At 41.4% G+C, this 25658-nt stretch overlaps 1 protein-coding gene across 2 annotated transcripts in view; it reads right to left on the bottom strand.

The window, feature by feature from the left end:
- AUH (AU RNA binding methylglutaconyl-CoA hydratase) overlaps window positions 1–21865 on the bottom strand; it is a 40436-nt gene extending 18571 nt beyond the window's left edge. The window contains exons 1-6 of one of the 2 annotated variants that reach the window (XM_081942710.1): window positions 21385–21865; window positions 17676–17743; window positions 17506–17593; window positions 6450–6536; window positions 4709–4801; window positions 3369–3425 (exon numbers count right to left, since the gene is read on the bottom strand). In XM_081942710.1, the coding sequence (XP_081798836.1) occupies window positions 3369–3425; window positions 4709–4801; window positions 6450–6536; window positions 17506–17593; window positions 17676–17743; window positions 21385–21604 (613 nt within the window). In that variant the 5' untranslated portion in view covers window positions 21605–21865. Of the gene's footprint in view, window positions 1–3368; window positions 3426–4708; window positions 4802–6449; window positions 6537–17505; window positions 17594–17675; window positions 17744–20992; window positions 21114–21384 lie in introns of those variants that run through there. The other variant, XM_081942711.1, reaches the window with a different exon arrangement.
- Between the last annotated feature and the right edge of the window lie 3793 nt (window positions 21866–25658).

Raw genomic sequence — 25658 nt, 5'->3', positions numbered from 1 at the left:
TGCTCTCTCTCCAAAGCAGGTAGTTAGCATTTATGCAATAACATCACTGTACATGTGTTACCATACTGATTTGCTGAGAACACTGCTACTTTGGAGTACTATGTTATTGTTCAGAATAAAAAGTTAAGGAAGATTATCACCTCAACTTATGACTGCAACAACTTATGATCAACATTCCGGATTCCATTGTGGTCGTAAGTCAAGGACTACTGGAGTACACAATACTATATTTTGTGTCTTAAGTATAAACGAAAATAGCAATAGCAACAACAAAACCACATATTTAAATTAAAATATACCACAATACAAAACATAAAGTGTGATGCACTATGGCCTGCAGAAAAAACAGCAGAAAAAAGTAGATACTTTTTCCTGTTATATGAGCTGTCAGAAATTGACCTGCAAAATGGATAATCATCACCTCTAAAAATCTATTCTTCCGAATACATGCTTCAGGTTTTATTATGACTAAAGAAAACCTATGTTTTAAATGCACGATTATGCTAACTCAGCTGTAAAAAAGCGTGTGGGTTGTTGATTTATGTTGTATTTTGAAGACTTTCATTCAATAGCTGTGTTTTTCAGTTGTAGCAATACATTTATTAAAAGCTTCTAAATGAAGAATGCACAAATATTGCTTAGGTTCACTAAACATCATCTGTTGGTGTTTACCACCCACTTCCTCCCCTTATCTAAATCTACTGATCTGTACCAAAGCTTAGGGTAGGGGTTTCTGTCAGTTTTGCCAGGGTATAAGAAAGGATAATATAAACAAATTCTGTTTTTCATATTTATCAAATTTCACACAAATAAGCTAATATTCCAAACTATGATTAAGGAGCAAGACTGGAAAATAAAGTCACCTGATATTTATATTACCTATTCCAAGTACAACTGAAGAATATCTAGAAAAATATTTTGACATGCTGTATAATGCAAAGAAGGTTTTAAAAAACCAAATCATGGGACATTTATCTGATGTTTTTGTATGCAAGAAATGTATGTCGATTAGTGTACATTCAAAGTGACAGTAAAGTTATTCTAACTCTAAGTAATTTGAGGAACTACTTATTAAACCAGTTACAATGAAATTCATCTCAATCAAATTCTGTTTTGGGGATAGCAAGGAGGAAACACATGCAAGCCACACTATTCTTCTTCATTTATATACACCTCCTTCTATTAGCATTTGAAATACATTGTTTAATTATTTGGAAATAAGATTGGTAGTTCAAACATCTGCTTTCTATAATATAACATTATTACCATTTCTCTTGAGAGTATTTATTTTTGTAAGCATAAAACCAAACATTTTCAAATAATATAAAAAGCAAATAAAGTCGAGTTTTCATACAAACGGGTGATGAGAAATAATTTGATTACAACATCAAGACTTCAGATTAATCATGAGCTCAAATAGTCAGAACCAGATTTATGATAATTACTCAGTGTTTGCTTATTAAAAATGCTTTGATTTTGTAAATGCCTCTTTGTATCGTTCAAGAAACACGTCAATACTCTTAAGTTCACAGGTCCGAAAAAGATACAGTGCTAAATCACCACATGCTATGTTTTGTAATTCAATGGCCATTCTGCACCTTCATGAATTGTTACCATGTAGTAATAAAGGAGCTTGTGCAACTTGCTATTATCGTTGGGGATTCCTGCACAGTTCACCCTTGAGGGACATGTCATAAACAAGGTATCTACTAGAAAATAAAATGGCAACCTTTCTCCAACATTTTGACAAAAAATTACTGATAGACCTTCTGGTGAAAACAGTCTTCTCTTTTTGTTTCTTGTACAAACTCCCCTCCTTTTGTTAGCTTTAGGTTGCAGATAGTCCTCAATTTACAACAGTTCATTTAATGACTGTTCAAAGTTACAACAGTGCTGAAAAAAAGGGACTTAAGATCGTTTTTCAGACTTACAACATTGTAGCATCTCTGTAGTCATGTGATCAAAATTCAGATTCTTGAACAACTAGTTCCTATTTATGACCATTGCAGTGTCCAAGGATCATGTGATCCCCTTTTGGGACCTTCTGACAAGCAAAGTCAATGAGGAAGCCAGATTAATTTAACAATCAGGTTATTAAATTAAAATTTCAATGATTCACTTAACAACTGCAGCAAGAAAGATTGTAAAATGGGGCAGAACTCACTTAACAAATATTTTACATAGCAACATAAATTTTGGGCTCAATCGTGATCATAAGGCAAGAACTACCTGTATAGTTATACAAACCAGCTATTTATGATTCATATTCATCAAGCTTTGAAATATTTGAAATTTGATGAATGATAAACAAATATAGTAAATATTAAAATAAAATATTTAGCCACCTATCATAAAGAAAAATGATGCATGGTTGATAAAACAGTTTTTCTCTTCATGCCCCCATTTCACACCTTAGTCACTAAAGTAGGAAATAGTTTGTATTTCTAATTTCTTCATGAAGTAAGACAAAACAATATCTAATAAGTCTGTTTTGCCTTCTTGTAACTCCTACATTCTGAAGGAGATAGGATCTTCAATTTTTATCAGCCAAATCTAAGATCATCTGGCCAGTGCAACTATATCTACAGGTAGTCCTCAACTTTTAACCAATTCTTTAGCAACCATTCAAACAGCATTGAAAAAAGTGACATAACCATAGCAGCATGCCTATGGTCACATGATCAAAATTCAGGCACTTGGCAACTGGCATGTATTTATAACTGTTGCAGCATTCTGGGGGTCATTTGATCAGCTTTTGCAATCTTTCCAGCTGGCTTCTGACAAGTCAATGAGGGAAGCTGGATTTGCTTAAGGATTGTGTGATTCACTTAATTGCAATGATTCAATTAGCAACTGTGTTGAAAAAGCTCATCAAATCGGGCAAGTCTCGCTTAGCAACTGCTTTACTTAGCAATGAAAATTCTAGTCCCGACTGTGGGTTTTAAATTAAGGACTACCTGCATATTGAAAGGGAGAAAATTAAAGAAGTGCAACTTCTCCTTCCCCTTTGGGTAGTTTGGGGATTTTTGCTGTACAGAAGAAAACTAAGCAGCAAGCCAAATACCAAGGAGTTCATTTCTATGTTGTTCCCTAATGCTAAAAATCTTCACAAGTAAAAATGGGCAGCATGCATAGCCATGCTTGTTGCTTGTACAATGGTATTAGAAGGCAAAATGTCCTACAGTTTAAGAGTAGATAGATATCCTCACCAGCCCACCCTGGCTTGATTTCCATCTCCATGACTACTCACTTTAGATATCATTGGTAAGACATTCACAATGGCCACCATTTGGACAGCATAGAAGAGATGGAACATAACAATAACATTCATAAAGAACTGTTACATAATTATGAAAAAAAATCCATACCTGCACCAGGAATGATCGCTAATTTTGTTTCAACTAGTCCCATTTTTGCAGAAGAAGCTAAAAAAAAAGTAAGTTGGTTTTTGAAAAACCTACAAATTGTTTTAATAAAATAACAGGAACTTAATAAAATAAACTATAGCTTCACTGTAACAGTTTCTGATAAAAGTGAAAACACTAAAAAGAACAGAATGGCTGTGTTTCAATTCAGCACTAAGCCATGGTTTACTATGTAACCAAAAACAAATCCCACCGTGCCTTAGGTTGAATGGGGGGAAAACTTTCTCTCAAAAGGCTCTGTACCTTTTCATTTTTCAGAAAGTTCATGCAGGATGTAGGAACTCAACTCTTTTTAGTGCCCATGTGCAAAGATCCATTTCTGTTCTCCGTAAAAAGCCAGTATGTGTCATGATTTTCTAATATTTTCATAACCAGAAAAATTCTTTGTATGACAATTGTTCTGCATACAACATATTCCAATCTTCTTTACATATTTATGTATTTTTCAATACACTGATCTCTAGCTGAACTAGGCAAATTGTAAAATAATAAACTGGACTGTCCAAAGATTAAATATTTTAATTGGGATATAATGCTGTTGCTTTTAAAGTTATTGTTTGTATTTTTATTTTTTAATTGCCGGAAGCCACCTGAATGGCTGATGCAAAGAAAAAAATGAAGGTATACATTTATTAATATATTTAAAAACTGCTTCTAAAAGGAGCAATTCAGATACAGGAAGTTTTAATTTATCCTCTCTTCCTGGGAACTTCCTCATTTAGAGCAAGGCTACAGAACACTATCTTTAGTGTTTGGTTTTATGACTAAAAGCTATGAATAGACAATGGTTAATTATCTTTTTCCATCATTGGTTTTATTAATGTTGCAATTTTCTGTATCTGAATGAGACAAGTAAGAGGTGAGGGATCCATTCCAGTTTTAGCAACCACCTCCATCCAACAGTCTAAGCTTGAAGGCGTTTCCAGGGCAGGTGACATGCTAAAAACCCTACACCTACTCTTGTATAGTGGAAAAAATTGTCTTAATATGAACACTTCATTAACTTGTTCCTTTTTCTTTATCCTCTCTTGTACTTATTACAACAACCCTTTCATGACACAAATCACAAAAAAATTATATTAGATTAAATACATTTACCCTGGATCCAAAAATTAAAAGATAATATTAATTATCTTACTAATGTAAGTACTATAATAATTATCACAGTTATGATGTTCAAAATTGCATTAAAATAGCATTCAGAAATCATTTTCCTACACTTGAATTAAACAAGGTTTAGAAAAATGCTTTAATTTAAAAAAATAAAAAGGACTAAATCTTACCTGCCACTCTTATATCACAGGCTAGAGCCAATTCTAGGCCACCACCTAATGCAATGCCATCTATTGCAGCTATAGTTGGTACTGGAAGATTAGCTAAAAGGCAAAGGTTAAAAAAAATCAACCAGTTGTCAATATTTCAAAAATAATATTAATTTTACAAAATTTCTAATATCTATTTATTTATTAATGTATGTGCCGTCCATCTTAAGGGTGATTCTATGGATAATAACATTGTTTTTGTTTCTTTTCAATATTAACTACAAACTAAAGTCTGATTACAGAGATAGTTGGGATATTAACAGCAATAAAAAAATAAAGATACCAGAATTAATTGCAATAAGGAGCAGTTATGACAAAACAGCAATTCATGATATTTAAATATGCAAATCAAAATAGATATATTATCCATGAAACTAACAAATATGAAAGTTATTTACTTTATTATTTTAATTTATATGCCACTCCATTTCCAAGCAGCCAAGGTCCTCCTGGCTAAAGACTCCACCTTTTGTTCAAGTAGGAGCTATGAGATGAGGAAGATCAGATGAAAATTATGTTATTTAATAGAGATCTGGAAAACACATAAGCAGGGCATGAAAATAACAACCCTACTCATTGTTTGTCACCAGCATTCACACACCTGTACTACCAGTGAATATGTAAGTTTTACTTAGTTGCTTGTTTCAATACAAGTTAACTGACTCAACGCTAACAGGAAGTTATCACTGAAAGACAATAAATTCTTAAAATACTGTCATTCCAATCTTAGGTAACAACAGATTATATTCAAGCATATCTACAATATTAATGGATTCTTAACTTCATTATCAAAAAAAAAAATAACGAATTTTTGGAAATACTCCTTCTGAAGTCCTGATGAATTTAATTTCCCTCTTCACAAAAGAATATTTAGCAACTGGCATGTTCAGTGATAAATCCATGAACAGAGGTGGCTGCTAGATGGATTGATGGCAGACTCCATCCTCCCCTGCTCTCTACCCATCCATCTTTTTGCTTATCATATTGATGTAATATTCTCATTGTTTCCTTTGTCATTGTTTATTTTACTGTTCTATTATTTTACTTCTGTTCTTTTTACATTCTTTTCATTTTTATTTCTTTTTATTGTTGTAAGCCTCCTAGAGTAGACCCACGGCGAGATAGACAGCAAATAAATTTAACACATAAAATAATAAACAGAAGTGACAGCTTGAAACACAATTATGAAATAATTGTAAGCTCTTTGAATTATTTACAAATACAATGTTTTGATACAATTGAAAAAAGAAATGCCTTGGCTCTACTCCTTCTCTCTCTCTCAATCCAACTGTTTAGAACACATTTGTTTTAACATTACATTAGTTGAAGTTTCCAATTAAAGTTTTCTAGGAAACATTTTGATTTTTCCCCCTGTTTTGATCCTATTCAAACTGTTTGAAAGTTTAACTTAATTGTGAAGGATATTCACTGAAATAAATTATGTCTATACATTTACAGGGTTTATTTACACTCAATTCAGTAATACTGTATTAAACAATAGAGAAAAATATAAGAAAATTAATATTCTTTAGTGACAATTATATTATACATCTCTTTGACATGTTAATGATAATTAGTCTTAATTTATTACAGAGTTATGAAAAATTTAAACAGGATCATTTTTTAATCACGGAACTTTATTTACTACTACTATTCATGATTGATTGGCTATCAGTAGTATTTCAATGAGAGTTGTACTTACCCATTTCATTAATAGTGGATCTTGCTTTTGAGACAAAAGAGCTTACTTCACTAGCATGCATTTTAACTCTTTCTTTAAGGTCAGCACCTGCAAATGACATTTTATGGTCTATTTAAATATCTTCACGGTTTCTGTTCAAATCAACCCATCTTCCCCAACCTGACTATCCGTCAAATGTAAGAACATCAGCATTTTCATGAATGGCAAGGCAGGCTGGGAGCTAGGCAATATAAGTGAAATAAACCAAAGTGGCATAATCCAGTCACTTTCAGAAAAAGTTACATGGAAATGTAAATCTATTTCTTGACAAGATCTGGAAACTCTGTCACTTCTCTTTACAAACATTTGGATATAAAATAAAAATGTGTATACAATTTACAAAGTACTTAAAACATACTCCATTGCATTTTTATATGCACATCTCTTAGAAAACATGGAAATAAACCAGTCCTCATTTCATAAAGGGCAAAAAAAGGAGAAAGTTAATAAAACAAACCAAGCTAATTTCCAGATGGCTACAATGGTTCATGTAAAAAGGGATTTGTTTTTTTGTGATGACTCTGAAAACAAGCTCTAAGTCTTAGTGTTACAAGCATGCTATGACAAAATGAACACTTTTACAAAAAAAATAAGTAACATGAAAATAAGTAACATGTCTTCTTAAACAATCCAATAAATCATTTATAGAAATCATACATTTTATCCAACACCAGAAAATAATTGTTTCAAATGTCATGTTTAATTCTCTTCTGAAGCAAAGCACTCCATTAGAGCATTTAAGACAGGGGTCCTCAAACTACGGCCCGGGGGCCAGATACAGCATACTCAAGCCATTAATCTGGCTTGCGAGGGACCACAAGGATGCCCCACCCACATCGCTCCACCTACCCACCGGCTCCAACCACCTTCTGCAGGACAAGAAAGCCAGAAACGGGATGCACAGAGGCCTCAGGAGGCCAAAAACAGTATGCACAGAGGCCTCAGGAGGTCAAAAACAGTATGCGCAGAGGCGTCAGGAGGCCAAAAATGGGCCAGTTTTGGGGCAGCAGAGTGGTTCTTGAGGCTAAGGAGGCCAAAATTGGGATGCGTGGAGGTCTCAGAAAGCCATAAACGGGCCTGTTTTTGAGTGGCAGAGTGGTTCTGGAGGCCAAGGAGGCCAAAAATGGGCCTGTTTTTGGTCTCCCCAGCCTTCAGAGAGAGGGAGGGAGGAGAGGGAGGGGGGAGAGAGATGTGCACACACTCCAAGGCAGCCGCATCCCTTAACTAACCTGCTTTCCACCCCCAGGAGAATAACAAATTAAAGTTTAATTTGTGTGTATTGTTTAATGGACTGCTAAATTGGCCATGCCTACCCAGTCACATGACCACCTAGCCATACCCACCGTTACATGACCACCTAGCCACGCTCGCCCAGTCACATGACCAACCAGCTAGTCTGCCCTCCCCCACAGTCTGATGGTCCATGAATTGGCCCCGTTTAAAAAGTTTGAGGACCCCTGATTTAAGAGATGTTAACTGCTCTATACAGTCAATGTAACAAGAGAAGAAATTTACTAAGTCTATAGTCAGTTATTTAAATTTAGATTTAAAACAACTTTTCTATGTAAAGGCTATATAAAGTTTTATAATTGTAGTTCACATGCATATGTATCCATAATTAAATGTGACTGAAACATTTCATATAATTATCCCACTCATGTATATTAAAAGCCCATGACAAAAATTAGTGATGGAATAGCCAATTTTTATTTCTGCCAAGATTTTAAAAAATTAACAAGTGAAACAAAATCTGTGTCAGATTATAATATGCCATTTATACATTTTCAGAGATACCAGATTTATATCAGGCATTTGTAGTTGGATATTAGAATTAGCTATTTCCTACTGATACCATAATACATATAATTCATATGCTCCCCAAGATCAAGAAATGAAAAATACTCCATTTATTTTATCTAGTTCAATGATTGCTATATTAGTCTTCATTTAACTAGCTGAAATTTATTTTTGTTGGACCTGAAACTGAGGAATGTAATTATGGAAGGATTATAATTAGAAGATTGTTGGATGGAAGGTTTGAATGTTTGCACTTATCTGATCATATCTAAGAGCTCTATTAACACTTAAAAGGTTTACATAATCCAAAGAAATTATTCTCTGAAAAGGCCAAGCTCACACATATTATTCACACATGCTTTCTTATAAATCAATTTCAGAATAATTTTGTAAATAGTTATGTGATTTCTGCCTCTAATTAACAGCAATAGAGTATATACTGTTTTTATAGTCTTAATCTAGATATCTAGCAATCAAAAAGTATCAGAAAATTTTAATAACTGGCAAAAAGGGTGTTCATACTTACCTGATACGCATCTTCTCATAGTGGGGGAGGAGTATCCAGGATGGGTTAACCTTGTCCTCTCATTGATTGGACTGAGTTAGATAAGCTCTTTGGGACATGCCCTGGTCACCAGGTCCTGCCCAGTTATCGGCGAAGAACTCTATCCGACTCGTTGTGCCATCCATTCCAGACTTTTATTCTAGTTTCAAACCTTTATTGATTTATTCCTTCAACATAACAATTTAACAACCAAACATAACGCTTTTGCTACATAACCATGTCAGGGAGGGGCTGGATACTCCTCCCCCACTATGAGAAGAGGCATATCAGGTAAGTACCAACGCCCTTTCTCCATAGTGAGAGGAGGAGTATCCAGGATGGGACATACCAAAGCCTACACGTCCCTAGGGAGGGTTACACATGAAGAGAATATGCCCAAACCTATATGTGTCCCCCGCCCTGTGAACAGCCTGTAACACACTGCGATCGAATGATGCTTCTGCCGAGGCAAAGAAGTCCAACTTGTAGTTCCTCACAAATGGTGAGGGGCAAGACCACGTGGCTGCCCTACAGATCTCAGTCAATGAAGCCTGCGTGGCCCAGGCCGTTGAAGTGGCCGCGCTTCGCGTGGAGTGTGCTGTAATAGGGCTCGATGTTTGCAGGCCCTGTGTTTGGTAGGCAGTAGCAATACAGATTCGCAATCACCTGCTTATGGTGGTGGAAGTCACCTTGTTTCCCAGAGACCCCGACTGGAAGGAGACAAACAGGGCTTCGGTTTTCCTGTTCAGCCGGGTTCTTCTGAAGTAAATCCTCAGAGCCCTCCTTACGTCCAAAGTGTGCCACTTCCTCTCTAACGGGTTAGAAGGGTCTGGACAGAAATTGGGCAATATCAGCTCCTGCGAGCACACCTTGGGTATGAAGGAGGGGTCCAACCATAGCACCACTCTGTCCCGGTGGAACATGCAGATATCCTCCCTGGTGGACAGCACTTGCAGTTTGGATATCTGCCTGGCGGAGGTGATGGCCACCAGAAAGGCCATCTTAAGAGTCAAAAACTTAAGTGAAACCGTTTCTAATGGTTCAAACAGAGCGCCTGTCAGAGTGTCCAATACCTTGTGCAAGTCCCAGGAAGAGTACCTGTGTACCGTGGGCGGTTTGAGGTTGGATGCCCCCTTGAGGAATCGCTTGACCATGGGATGGTGAGTCAAGGTCTGGGCCCTGCCGCACAGAAGTACCGATGAGATGGCCGAGACCTGTCTCCTAATTGTATTGGGAGCTAACCCTCTGTCCAGGCCCACCTGAAGAAAGTCCAGAACTTGTGGAACAGTGGCCCAAACTGAATCGTGACCCCGGGAGTTGCATCATGTAGAGAAGGCACGCCATGTAGCGCCATAAATGCGCTCCATGGTGGGTCTGTGGGCGGCCTGGATGGTCTGGATAACCCTGGGGGAGAAGAGGTCTTCCTTCAGGATGCTCTGCTCAAGCGCCAAGCGGTCAACTGGAGCCACTGAGGGTCCGGGTGCTCCAGCAATCCTTGTCTGAGGGAGATCCTCTCTTGAGGAATCCTCCAGGGCCTGTCCACCGAGAGAGATTGGAGATCGGCAAACCACGGCCTCCAGGGCCAGTGTGGAGCAATCAGCACCACCTCCGCCCCCTCTCGAAGGATTTTTGGTATGACCTTGGGAATCAGGGGCAAAAGGGGATAGGCATAGAGAAGTCCCCAGGGCCAGGGGCATCAGGGAGCATCCACCCCCTCCGCCCCCTGTGTCTGGTACCAGGAGAAGAACCTCGGGAGTTGGGCATTGAGGGGAGTGATGAATAAATCGACCTCCGGGCGTCCGAAGTGCCCTGCCACCTCCTCGAAGATAGCTGGCTGCAGCCTCCACTCCGAGTTGTCCACATCGGCCCGGTTGATCCAGTCGGCTCTGATGTTGTCCACCCCCGCTATATGTTCCGCAGCCAATGACAGAAGTTTCCTTTCGGCCCACTGCCCCAGTCTTTTGGCCTCCCACATGAGGGCCTTCAATTTGCCCCCCCCCCCTGTCTGTTTATGTGAGCCTTGGTGGTGATGTTGTCCATGAGGACTAAGATGTGACTGCCCCTGACAGAGCAATGAAATTGTAACAGGGTCAGGCGGACCGCCCTGAGCTCCAACCAGTTTATGTTGTGAGTAAATTCCGCCTGGCTCCATTGTCCTTGCGCCATCTGACCCTGCAGATGGCGCCCCACCCGAGCAGGTTGGCGTCCATTGTTACCGTCACCCGGTCTGGTGTTCTGAAGACTTCGCCCTTGGTTATCACCAGGGACATCCACCAGATCAGTGAGTGGGAGACTTCTGCTGGGAGAAGGACTTTGGTCTGGGAGCAGCTCATGCGCCTTTGCTGGAAAGGCAAAAGGAACCATTGGAGCTCTCTGGTGTGAAGGTGAGCCCAAGGGACAATGCCAATGGTGGAGACCATGGTGCCCAGCAGTTTGGTCACAGTGGCTAAGGACACCCTACCCTCCCTGGCTACCTGGGAGGCTAGCTGCCTGAGGGAGAGCTGTCTTTCTGGTGACAGAGAGACCATGCCTGCCTTGGTATCTATCCGGGCTCCTAAGTGGGTCAGGCTATTAGAAGGGTGAAGGTGGCTTTTACCAAAACCCATTGTCTCTCAGAACTGTCATCATGATATCTAGATCCTCTAGGGCACCCTTAAAGGAGGATGACTGCAACAACAGGTCATCTAAATAACATTGAATTCAAACCGGTAACTGCCTCAGGTACGCTGCCAGAGCAGCCATTACCTTGGTGAAAACTTGGGGGGGCGGAAGACAACCCGAAAGGCAAGGCCCAGTACTGGAAGTGGTGCCCTAGGTAGCAGAACCTGAGATATTTGCGGTGTTCCTGAACAATGGGTATGTGCAGGTAGGCCTCTGTGAAGTCTATGGAGGTGAGGAAATCTCCCTGCCTAACCCCCTCCAAGATGAAATGCAGTGAGTACATCTTAAACCTCCTATAGCGAATGAAACGGTTCAGGGGTTTCAAGTCAAGAATCGCTCTCCAGCCACCCGAGGCCTTAGGGATTACAAAGAGAATAGAGTAATACCCCTGACCCAGCTGTTCTAGAGCACTGGTTGGATAGCCCTGATGTCCAAAATGTGTTGGATGGCCTCCTGCATCAGCAACCTCCGGGTCGGGTTATTTGAGATCGGGCAGATCCGGAAGAAGCTCGGGGGGCTGGAGAGGAACTCGAGTGAAAGACCATACCTAATGGTGTTCTGTACCCACTTATCGGAGGACAGGTCCCAGCGGTAGGCAAAGTATGCCAAGCGCCCCCCCAATGGGGGGGTGGCTTAGGTCTAGATCTAGTTTTTGCGGAAGGGGTGCTCCCCACCACCTTCTCCGCCCCCTCGAAAGGTCCGCTTCTGCTGCCTGCCTCTCAGCTGTCTATCTGGGTATCTCTGCCTGGCAGAGAATCCTCCCTGGTAATGCCTGGAACCTGGGTACCCCGCATCTGACCCCCGGAAGGAATCCTGACCTCAGAAGGAGGACCCGAAGTCTTGTCCCCGGGAATAGGAACATCTGGAGTATGGAGCCACCCTGAAGTTGCCCTTCTTTGGAGCGATGAGAAGCACCTTCCGCTTGTCCTTGTTCTCAACCAGGTAGGGATCAAGAGCCATTCCAAAGAGGGAGTCGCCCGTGAAGGGGGCCGATGCCAGGCATCACTTGTGACCTACATCCACCTGCCACTGTCACAGCCATAGCAGCCTACGAGATGCTATGGATGAGGCAATCGCCCTGGAGGCAAACCTGGTTGTGGCCAAGGTGGCATCCGATGAAAATTGGATGGTTGCCACCAGTTTGTTGATGTCCTGGTGCGATCTGACATCAGTTATAGGGATTCGTTGCTGCAGCTCCTGTAGCCACAGCAGAGAAGACCGATTAAAGAAGGAGGCAGTGGTGGCTGCTTTCACCGCCTAAACGGCCGCTTGATGACACCTTTACAGGGTGAGGTCCGCCTTCTTGTCCTCCAGTTTCAGAGCATCCTCTGGTTCCCCAGGCATGTTGGTAGGCGTATGCAGAGCCGTGACAGGTGCATTGATGATGGGTTGCGACAGCACCTGAGCCATGTCCTGATCTATGTTGAAGAAAGTCTTGTCCATGTATGTGGGCATGGGTCCTGCTGTGGGAGATGTCCATTGACGCTTGACCAGGTCAAGGAAGGTCCTGGGAGTTGGCACCATGTCGACCTCGATGGCCTGCTCATCGAAGATGATCTCTGCTGAGAAGCCCTGGCATTGAGGCGTTGCTTCTGCTGATCTGTTGCCGACTTGGCGGCTGTCTTGGCCTTGAAGAGAAGTGACTTGTACAAGGAGGGCTGGAATAACCCGGAAAAGGTCGGCTTAGGAGGGGGCATGCCTTCGTCTTCAGACAGTTTGTCCTCTCTAATCTCGCCCTCCTCGCATTCCAGGTCACTGTCCTCCTGGGATAAGGCCGGGGAGCTGGGGTGGGGGGTCCTCCTCTTGGGTTTCCAGGCCTTCTGGGACCCTAGGAGGGGATGCCACCCGTGGCTGCATCTGTGGCTGTTGGAATGTCGCTGCCATGCAATGGTGAAAGGCACGCATCATCAAGTCCTGAAAGTTGGGTACCCCTATGGGGGGTTGCTGGCTGGTGCCCATGCCCACCTGTGCAGGGGGAAACCCCAGAGGTGGTAGTCCCATGGGCAGGGCTGTCCCCAATGATGCGGTGGGGGGGGGGGTAATTGCCACCCCTGAGCAGAGCCCCAAAGGCCTGAAGTGTCAATAGGGATCCTTGCTTGCAAAGCTGGGTCCTCCTCTGTGGCCCCGCTGGATGAGGAAATCCCTGGAGTCTTCCCCTCTGTTCCCGGGCCTGGTATAGTCTTTTGGCTGCCCGCCTTTTGCAGATCCGCTCCAAGGCCTTGTGTTTTCGCTTTTCAAACTTTGAAGAGGGTTTGGAAGGCTTGGGGCCACCCTCAGCCTCTAACTCTGCCCTGGGGGGAATGTGCCTCTTCTTGGCTTTAGCCTTTGCACACACACCCCTTCTGGGCAGCCTCTGGATGGGTGCTCCTCTGCCCCTCCGGTGGGGCTGCTGGCCATAGATGCAGCTACCTGAGTCTTGCCGGCTTCAAAATGGCGCTGCGTACCCAAAACCAAAGGGCGCTGCCTTTAAAAAGGGTTTCCCAAGCGGCTTGTGCTCCAAGGAGCTGCTGCGCGCCCTTGCCGCCGGTTTTCCTTGCCTCCTGCCTCCTTCCGGGGCCGCTGTAGCCGGGCTCTCGCTCGTGGCCTCTCTGCTGAGTCAGACCACATGGAAGCAGCGGAGGTACTCTGTGGAGCTTGGAGAAGCCGCGGTTCGCTGCTCGACCCCTGAAGGGAGCGGCGGAGCGCTCCGGCGCCGGTTGAGCCTCTGCGGCAAGGTTTGCCTTGGTAAGGCTCGTGCCTTTAGCTTTCTGGCTTGCCTGGCAGAGGTCCTCACTGAGTGACCCTGGTCTCACTCAGTGGCCTGGGCAGCGTGCACCCCTTGAGGGCTTGTGGGAATCCTTTCAACCCACCAGAGAGTTAGTCGGGTCTGGAGGAGGCTGTGATCGTTGTGGCAGGGAAGCAAATTCCATATTTCAGTTCAGTATTTTTTCAGGTTTACAGGAGATCCAGGATGGCAAACCGTCCAGTTGAGGGACTGAGTCGATAACTGGGCAGTACGTGGTGGCCAGGGCGTGTCCCAAAGAGCTTATCTGACTCAGTCCAATCAACGAGAGGACAAGGTCAACCCATCCTGGATACTCCTCCCCTCACTATGGAGAAAAGTACTGACACTCAGTGACATCAGAAGAAAAAATAACATTATAACATTTTCTGGTTATTCTCAGCCTACACAACTCAAAAGACCTCCGCTAAAATTATGGCAACAGAAATAAGAGTCTCTTCAAAACTACTGCCTTGGCCACAAGTTACACTTACTATAAAATAAAATAAAATATGTATTGTCTTTACATTTGCTATTTAGTTAAAATGGATAAAAATTAATAATGGTGAGCTGCATGAATATGCAATTTCTGCAGCACTATACTTTAGAACAAAGCTGAATTATCTGAGTATAAGGCTCAATTTTACATTTTGCAACTTTAAAGAAAAAGACATAGAAAATGTCATACCATGGTAGCAACATAAAATAATGAATGAACTCAGTAGATATTTAAACACAGAGTTTTTTTTTAATTTCCAATATGAGGAGTAAACAGTAATATTTTACTGGCTGCAACTAGATCCTCTACTTCAAAAAACGTTCTTCAGAATAAAACTATCACTGTAAAATGCTTAGTAAGAGAGGTGATTAACCCTCCTCTGTAGCTCTTTATTGAATCTATATACCAGTGATGGCGAACCTATGGTACACGTGCCACAAGTGGCACGCAGAGCCATTTGTCAGGGCACGCGAGGTGCTGCCCTGTCAGCTGGCCAGCGTGCATGTGCACGCTGGCCAGCTGAGTTCACCCTTTTTTAAAGCCATTTTTCACCCTTCCCAGGCTCCAGAACCTTTATAGGAGCCTGGGGAGGGTGAAAAGAGGCTTCCCCACCCCGCCAGAACCCTTCCGGGGGCTTCATGAGCTTCCCTGAAGCCTCCAAAGCGCAAAAAAACGGCCCTTACAGGCAAACCAGAAGTTCAGGAACGGACTTCCAGTTTGCTCGGAGGGTCGTTTTGACTGCTCCGGAGGCTTCAGGGAAGCGTCCTGAAGGTCCCTCAAGCCTTCGGAGCGCTCAAAACGACCCTCCGAGCAAACCGGAAGTCACTTCCGGTTTGCTCAGAGGTTCGTTTTGACTGCTCCGGAGGCTTCAGGGAAGTGTCCTGAAGGGCCCTGAAGCCTCCGAAGGGCTTCCAGGGAGGCGGGGAAGGCTGTTTTTGCCCTCCCCAGGCTCCTATAAAGCCTCTGGAGCCTGGGGAGGGCAAAAAAAGCATGCAAAAAATGGAGGGGAGCGCCTGTAGTGCGCGCATGCACACTGGGGGTTCGCACATTGCATTATGGGTACAGCACACCCGCACACTACGCCCCCTGCACTGCCCCCACTTATGGCACGCGAGCCAAAAAAGGTTCGCCATCGCTGCTATATACTATTAAAACTCGTGTCTGTAACCAAGATATGTCAAATGGGATAACTTCCAGAATGTGGGATTCATTATTCCCCAAGGGAATGAAAATTTGGGAAAGTTGTGGCGCCTCAGTGCTGCCGGTTGCTATTTTTTCAGTACTGTCGCCACACTGCTATAGTCATGTGATCTTCATTTTCAACTTTCCCTAACAGCTTCATGGCCACCTTTGTGAGTCAGGGGAAAGGAGGGGAGCAGAGGGCAGGGAAGGGAAGGGAGATTTCCAATGTTCATTGCCAGCTTCCTACAAGGAAATTCAGTGGGGAAGCTGAGAGAAATTCAAAAGTCACCTCTCCTCCCACTGAATTTTTGCTCTCCATGGTCATTCTGTTTCTCTGTTTAAGTAAGGAATCATCTCTGAAATAGTGAGCCAGTGAGTCACAGGTTGTCTAGGTTTCTTTAATATTACTGGTTTGAGTGTGTTACTTCTTGTTGATCATAAGATGCTCTGAAAAACTTTGCAGCTAAAGCGGCATATAAATACAAATTTTAAAAAGCTACAATATTCACTACATTTCTAATATTAGACAAGGCAACAAATAAAAAAAACATCATACTTTTCCTTTTGGCAATGCTTAATTTCAGATACTATAGTGGGTTTTCATGGTCCGTCAGAGTAACTGATCTCTAAGTTTTACATCGTTGTACTTCCCAGGCAGACCAGGTATGCTTTGGAATCACAACTGTTCCTTGAAGAAGTCACTGTTGTGACTAGAAGGGTCTTTTTGTGCAGCTTTCAGTTGTGTTCCAGTTGCACCCAATCCTACAACAAGAGGTTCTATGCTCAGTCACTCAGGCCCTAATTAATTGGTGTTTTACATTGGGCTGCTTTTGAGGAATATTTAGAAACCTCAGTTCAAAAACACATAATGGCAGTCCATGGGTTACCATTGCAATTGGGACTGGGAACTCTTATCTCTGTCATAAAACGTGATATCACATGACTACATCATTTAGCAATGACAATTATGAAAGTAATATTTGCTGTCCTTAAAAACAATAGCAAATTTAAATGTTTATGTTTTTAACTGTAAGTCATCCAGAATCACGAATGTGAGATGAGAAGCTATATAAAGCATTGGGTTATTAAGTCAGGACCTCACATGATTATTAATCAGCTTTCCCATTGACTTTGCTTTTAGGAAGCAGTCATGGAATGCTGGACATTGCGATTGTGTGACTGTGGCTCACTGAGATGTCGTAATCACAAGACATGTGCAAGCATATGGATCACATGACTGCAGGGACATGGCAATGGCTGTTATTCCAAGAATATTAAGTCCTCCTCATTCAGCATTCTTGTAACTTGTAATTGCTGAACAAATGGTCATAATCTGAGGACTGCCTGCATAGATATAGATATTTAGAAACATGCACACTAAGTCAGGAAAGCTGTCCAGTCTATATATCTCACTACATTTTATGGAACTTTTTTCTTAAAAGGGCACAGCAAATATTACTTAAACCTAGAACTTATCTATATTTAGTTCCCAAATAAATGATTCTGAGTTACTTCTGCTGAGTTTAATAAATTATGGTTTTCCAGATGGATAATAAAAATTAAGTTTGCATACCAGCACAAAATACCCCAGGAACTTCACTTCGGAATATAACTGTCCGTACTTTTTTGTCTGTTTTCAAAGCGTCCATAACTTTTGATATCTACAGAGAAAAGGTGTGGACATTATCAACACTAATTTTCAGTTTTTCACATTAGTAAGTAATTAAAGTTTCATTTACTTACCGTTTTAATAAGATTTTTATTAAGTGCATTTTTTGCCTGCGCTCTGTTTATTCCAAGTACAACAATTCCTGTATGCAGGGCAAAAAATAATTAGAAAAATCAGTTATGCATTCCAAAACATTTAATGCTACATTTTTAAGACTTCTTTGGGGAAAAATGCAGGAATTTATATGAATAATTATTGCGGGGCATTTATCTGAAAATGTAAGTGATATAATAACTAGTGTGAATATACTTAATATTAATAAATACATTTTAATATATTTCTTATTTGAAAAACTATACTTGATAATTTGGAGTATTAAAAATAAATACAGTATATTACAATAGTTATAATAAAGAAAGGCAGCAAGTGTTGATAACACTGAAAAATAAACTTGTATGCCAAAGCACCTGAGGCCAGGACAAAAAGCAATGGGTGGAAACTAATCAAGGAGAGAAGCAACTTAGAAGTGAGGAGAAATTTCCTGACAGTCAGAACAATTAATCAGTGGAACAACTTGCCTCCAGAAGTTGTGAATGTTCTAACACTGGAAGTATTTAAGAAGATGTTGGATAACCATTTATCTGAAGTGGTGTAGGGTTTTCTGCCTAGGCAGGGAGTTGGACTAGAAGATCTCCAAGGTTCCTTCCAACTCTGCTATTCTATTCTATTCCATTCCATTCCATTCTAACATACTGCCACCAATAAACTGGATCCTCATTTTAACAATTTCGGAAGGATGGAAAGCTGAGTCAACCTTGAGCCAGTCAGGATCGAACTCCTGGCTGTGGACAGAGTTAGCAATAGCAACAGAGTTACAGTGGAACCTCCAGTCACAACCGTAATCCGTTACAGGACTTCGGTTGCAACCCGATTTGGTCGTGATCGGAAGCAAGACTGATTGCGCATGCGCATATAAAAAAAATTGTGCCGAACAGGAAATCACCGCGACAGGGAAAATTGCTGCAGCTGTGTTTGATCGCTACCCGAGTATTTGTTCACAACCAGATGCAAAAAATTTGCTAAAATTTTGGTCAGCACCCAATTTGGTCGTGGTCAGAAGCATTCGTGACCTGAGGGTCTACTCTATATACCAGTGATAGCGAACCTTTTTCTTATGGTGTGCCAAAATTGTGTGTGTGCACACTATTGCGTGCACATGCATGCCCACACCAATTCAATCCTCCCCGCCCATCTGCACATGTGCACACATGTCACACATGCGTGCACGGCCCCTCCCCAGGCTCCAGAGGGTGGGGAGGTTGTAAACAACCTCCCTCAGCCCCCTGGAGGCCCTCTAGAAGCCGGAAACAGATAGTTTCAGAACTTCCGGTTGGCCCTTTGGGCCGTTTTTCACCCTCCCAGGCTTCAGGAAAGCCTCTGGAGCCTGGGGAGGAAGAAAAACAGCCCCAACAGGCCAATCAGAAGTTCAGAAAAGATCCATTTCCGGCTTCCAGGGAGCCTCTGGGGGGGGCGTGGGGAGCATTTTCGACCTTCCCAGGTTTCAGGAAAGCCTCCGGAACCTGGGGAGGGCAAAAAAACAGGCCCAAAAGGGCAACCAGAAGTTTGTTCTATTATTGTTGTTGTTGTTATTATTATTACATTATACCTAAATTATTGATTCATTTTTTCTTTTGGGGGTAATATCACATTTGCAGCATAACAACTGTCAAGCAACAGACTAAATGAAACCTTTATTTTTATTTCCTTTCATATGCCTAGATCATAATATAATGGATTAAGGGATCAATGCAGATTATGGTTTTATTGCTTTCAATTTTTTTTTTAAGTTTTGTTGTTTATGGTGGGCTTTTCTACTATGTCTTGTTTTTAACTTTGTATATAACTCCATCATGTATGTGAGTTGAAATATAATAGGCATACATGAGCCAAAGTGATTGTCTTAAAGAAATTGTTCAGAACAGAACATTATTGTCTCTAACCAAAACAGCATTTTATGTAACAAAATTGTATAAAATATCTTATTAAAGTAAAAAGGTAAAATAAATTAGAAATAACATAAAATAAAATAATAAGATAGCAATAGCAATAGCATTTATCCTTATATACAGCTTTACAGTGCTTTACAGCCCTCTCTAAGAGGTGTACAGTCAGCATATTGCCCCCAACAATTTGGGTCCTCAAGATACAAGTTCTAAAAGAGTACATACTTAAAGACTAATCACTATGCAAGTAGTCCTCGACTTATGACGATTGAGCTCAAAATGTATGTTGCTATGTGAGACATTTGTTATTTGTTAAGTGAGTTTTGCCCCATTTTATGACCTTTTTTGCTACAGTCATCAAATGAATCCCTGCAGTAGTTAAGTTAGTAACAGCTGTTAAGTGAATCTGGCTTTCCTATTGATTTTTCTTGTCAGGTTACAAAAGATGATCACATGACCCTGGGACAGTGCAACCATCATAAATATTAGTCAGTTGCGAAGAGTCAGCATTTTGGTCAACTGACCATGGGGATGCTGAAATGGTTGTAAGTGTGAAAAACAGTCATAAGTCACTTTTTCAGTGCTAGGTATTATAACTTTGAATGATCACTAAATGAACTCTTGTAAGTTGAGGACAACCTGTACTATAAGACTATCTACTCACTATAAATAATGCACTATAAATTGGAATAGATGTGTTTCATCTCCCAATCTTCCATATGCTTATTAAAAAGACAGGAAATGATAATTAAAACAAGCATAAAATTAGAGATATATTTTCCCACAAAGCATAGGTTTTGAATGCTTTTCCTCTCAAAGTACACTTTTCTCCTCTCACTTATCTAAAGTAATCATTTATATTGATCTCTGAATATATTGCAAAATTCAGGGTATGACATTCAAAGGATAACCTGTACATCATTCCAGAAGACATAATCAGTATATCTGCGTAGGTGCAGTCGATCAGTTCGATTTAAAATGCCACTTTATTGTGCTTTTAGCATATGTGCAGACATTCTTGATATATTTATAAACTTAAAGATTTCAAAATGATTCGAGTATTTATCTGTGCATATTTTCCAAGAGGTTCTGCATTCTTAAACACCCAGAACGTAAGAATTCAAATAAGAACATAGACCAGTGTTGGTCTCAAACTTGGCAACATTAAGATGTGTGAACTTCAACTCCCAGAACTCCTCAAGAAAACACTCTAGCTAGAGAATTCTGGGAGTTGAAGGCCGCACACCTCAGTGTTGCCAAGTTTTAGAAACACTGACATAGACTGTATTTTTTTTAGAAATAGGAACGTGTATCAGCGACAGCTAAATGACAGGCCACCTTCAAATAAAACGCAGGACTTTCAACGTCTGCACATCAGACATCCTGACCTTACAACCCCAGGCACCCATCCTCCCTGGTCTCCTAAACCAGCATAAGGATTTCCCGAACCAGCGACTGTAACAGGCAGCATTCACACAACACGAGAACCACGCATGCGCTTTATAATTATGGCAGCTCGAGCGACCCGCCCCCACCAACGGGAGAATTTAAAGGGTCAGGCAGCTTCATCATTTCGGACAGATGATTGGATGTGGGGGCGTCCCATCGACGAGTCTCCGCTGCTGACAAGCAAAAAGAGACACCCAAGCCTTACCTGCTGGGTAGAACTGGGGGAGGGAGGAAGGGGAGGGGGACACAAATGGCTTTCTCTGAGGGGTTGAGTGACAGGTTAAAAAAAAAGAGAGACCCCGGCTCCATCCACGCCGGCTACTGCCGTTACCTTTATGCTCGTCGTCCAAATACCGAACCCGCAGTTCGTCCTCCAGTCCTTTAGCTTCGGAACTGTATTTTCTCACGGCCGCGGTCAGGCCAGAACAGCTTCTCGGTCTCACGCGGCCCAGGGAGAAAGAGGAGGAGGCGGGCGACCAGGCGACGGCGGCTAAACCCCCTGGATGGTGAAAGAGCCTAAGAGGCACCTTAGCTGCCGCGGTAGCCGCCATGTTGCCTGTCTAAAGAGCACGCACACCGAGGCCGGCGGCACCCCCAGCCCGTCTCCAGTGCGGTCACGTGACGGCCACTTTTCGCGCGGGCCGCCAGAGGAGCGGGGCCCAGCGGGCAAAGGGCCTGGAGCGGCACGTGACTCGGGGGAGTCGTTGGAGCCGGAGCTCTGCAAGGGCACTTTGTGCTCGATCGATTCTCCGGAAAGAGACCCTCTTGTTGCCACTCGGGCAGGGTTTACCCCCTTCGCCCTACCGCGGGGGCTAAAGAATGGCCCAAGCCCTATGGGGCTTACAAGTCAACTTTTCCTATTTATTGCCTTAGAAAGTTCCTCTCCGGATGGAGAAGGAGGAACAAAATATTCTCTAACGAAAAAAAAAAGGATTTTCTTTCATTTTTGTGTGACTTTTACTGTTTTGTGCCTCGATTCTGTAGGGGACTGTGGTGCTGATATAAATTAAGATCAATAATCCTCAGGATTATCACTGGTTTTTATTTTTTTAATTAATCATTCAGTGGTGCCAAAAATCACGAATGGGATCTGAATTTTTTTATCATGAAATATATGCTTTGTATGCTTTATATTTATATTTGACGCTGAGTTTGTCGATCAGAAGGTCGGCAGTTCAGTGGTTCAAATACCTACGTACCACCTGTAACGCTTCTGCCAACCTAGCAGCTTGAAAGCATGTAAAAAATGCAAATAGAAAAATAAGGACCACCACCTTGGTGGGAAGGTAACTACATTCAGTGGCCTTTGGTGTTTAATCATGTCAGCCACATGACACGGAGACGTCTTCAGACAATGCTGGCTCTTTGGCTTAGAAATGGAAATAAGCCCCCTAGAGCCAGAAATGACTAGCACGCCTGGGGAGTGGGGGGACACCTTTACCTATGCTTTACATTTCGGCAGCATAATATACAGCAACATATAGACAACATAATGGAGCAATTATATAGACAACATAAATATACATATAGACAACATAATGGAGCAATTTAACAGTCTATATATATAGACTGCTGAATTGCTCCATATATGTTTGTGTGTTTGTGTATATGTATATATGCAAAAATTCCATCACACAAGCCTATTGACTTTACGGTATGCTTTGATTAAATCAGTAAATGTTATCTCCTGTATGCATATATTTCTCAAAGGCTTGCTAAAAAGCAAAGCTTGTCTGGGTACCCTAGGTCAGCATGAAGTTTCCCCTCATTTTCCAAATTTTACTGTGGTTTTTCAATCAAAATTCTGCCAAGGACCTTCTCAAGTGTGCTTAAGCCTTAAGGCAAGTTGTCCTGTCGTTTTTGCATTTATTCTTGCTACCTTCTTATAGCATTCTTCTAATCTGCATTTCTGCAGTCTTTTGCAAACCAGTTAAAACATTGTACATTTATTCCATAAAGAAATAATACATATTCCCCCAGTCAAATGTGATGAAACAGACCCAAAGATTGTGAGGACCCCAAGGGTTGTGAAGCTGAGCACGGGAGTGTCACGATATGTGGCCTCTCAGGGCCTCTCCCATCCCTAAGGCACCATCTGCTCAATGTCTAGCACTTTCATTTAACATCAGGAAGTTGTTGTTGAGGCTGTTTTACTTAATGACTGTCACTTTTGCAACTGTAATGGTCAGGTTCCAGTATGGTTATAGGTTAAGGACTACATATAATGCAACAGATAGACATTGTGATACTATAGGCATGTCATACATGATCCAATGTGGAAGGAGCTACAGCAGTTGCCAGTTGCTTACTTAAGTATACCCCATTTCTTTAGATTTATAAAGTCTCCCATTTGAATCGGACTCAGCACCATACAGATTAAAAACAGATAAATACCTAAAATAAACAAAAATGTGTAAATGTAAACAACTATTTTACCAAAACAGATACTGCACCCCAGGTAGGCATGGCCTGTCCTATTTAATCACTTGCTTATATAGCCCACTCTTGGCGGCATATAACTCAAGGCAGTGTGCATGATCAATAAACAGTACGTGCCAGGGAAATAATCACTTCCAACTCAATGCTGGATTAAAATACCAAGTTTTTAATGTCTTTCAAAAGGCAGGCAGGGCCAGGGTAAACCACATTTCAGAAGAAATACAGTTCAATGCATTTCTGTTCTGCAGTTTAGCTTTGGCTGAACCCTGATAGAACTAAGGGGCTTTGGATATGTGGAATTTGAGATCTGGACTTTAACATCTGATTTTGAATGGGGTTGTACTGCTCCACACAGACCTGGTGCACAATTCAGGGCTTCTTCTGGACTTGCGATTCCTGATCAAAGAGGTGGCAATTGTGACTAGGAGAGTCTTTATGCAACTTCATGTTGCACACCAGTTGCACCCTTTCCTAGATTGAGAGCCCCTGTGCTCAAGGCACTAAAGCCCATGGTTATCTCATGTTTGGAATACAAATAGTCCTCAAGGAACACAAGTCAAGGTTATCTGAGGAACTATCTCACCCTGAGTGATTAGCGTGCCCTACCTGCGCCAGCAGAAGGGACATGTTGCTGACCCCATCACAGTCAAGGACCTCCGGCTGTGGGGTCCAGGAGAAGAACTTTTTCTGCTGTAGCTTCTATCCTCTGGAACAAGATGAGATCTGCAACCATTCTCTTGGTCTTCCGAAAGGCTCTGCCACCTCCCCTGGGGTTCCAATATACACATAAAATTAGTACAGCTTGTTTCTTTTTCAGGCATATTTTATTGCCTTTAGAAGAGCACTCAATCCTATTTTCAATCTCTTTAAATGTTTCTTTTATTTTCATTTCCTCCTCCCTTCCTTTTTTTAAAAACAATGCTGTGACACTAATTGTAATCAATCATTCATAAATAAGCAGCACCATGGCATTCCAGCTTTGGCACTCTGCCGTTTTAATACTTGTTTAGTAACAAAAACTGTTTAGTAACAAAAGCATTTTTTTCCTCAAATTGTCCTTCCGCATGTTGATTAGAACATTTTCTCTTTTAAATTCTCCATAATCAGAAAGTTCCTATGCACACACTTTCTATGTAAAGCGAAATAAAACCTGTTTAGATTTTGACAATAATTTTCTGACACTTATACCCAACTGTTAGGTAATAAATTGTATTTAAAGTTGCTGGCCTTATTTACTATCCCAGAAATAAACATGGCAATTAAAATTAAGTGCACCCTATATATTGAGGTTGCAAATTCAGTGATGATGACAAAAGTGGACAATATTTTCAATCCTGAAAGCCACAGAGATGTTCAAGTTGGAAGTCGTATATATGTATGTTCACATTCCCTTATAAATAATACTTCTTCCCCCTTCCTGCAGACTGTTAGTTGCTGTCAGTTTTCTTAGTATCTTGCCATTGATAGCTGGCAAAATGGACAACTTTCAACTGTTTTATGTACCAAATTACTTGCAGCACATGCATCTCCAAGCATAGGTTGTTCACCCTGTACATGTAAAGTGGTATAAAAAATGAATACAGGTAGTCCTTAACTTACAACCATAATAGAGCCTGCCATTACATTTATAAGTTGTGATGCCACTATGTGACTGGACCTATATTTACGGGGGGATGTTTTTTGCAGTGATTGTAAAGCAAATGCTTCAGTCATAAAGTAAAGTCATTATTTGATATGGGCCATTTTTGCTGAAAACTAGAAGTAAATACAGTTTTTGGCAAAAGTTTATATCATGTGGCCATGGCACATAGCAAATAGGAGTAAATGTGGCTGGTTGAGAAACATCTGATATATTGTCATATGATTGGGAGGTCACTGCCTTTCAGAACTTTGGAACCAGGTAATACCAGTAGGTGTGTGTGGGTGAGTCCATTGTAACTTCGAACAACCAGTCATAAGTAGAAGGGTACTAGTAGTAGCAGTAGGAGTGAGGGGACTCCCAAGTGGGAAGCTATAGAGATTTATGTTGTATAGATTTATGCTATTATGATTTATAGATATTCTGCAAATATTTGCTATTTTATTTTGTCTTTAATCAAAGTTTTGTTACATTAAAAAGGAAGAAAATAAATATAAAGAAATCTAAAAGCCTGGTGTAATTGGATA

This window comes from Natrix helvetica (genome assembly GCF_964273705.1).
Source record: "Natrix helvetica genome assembly, chromosome: 2".
NCBI classification, from domain to species: domain Eukaryota; kingdom Metazoa; phylum Chordata; class Lepidosauria; order Squamata; family Natricidae; genus Natrix; species Natrix helvetica.
The sequence above is the reverse complement of the archived record's forward strand: the minus strand, read 5'-3'. Positions and strand labels throughout refer to the sequence as shown.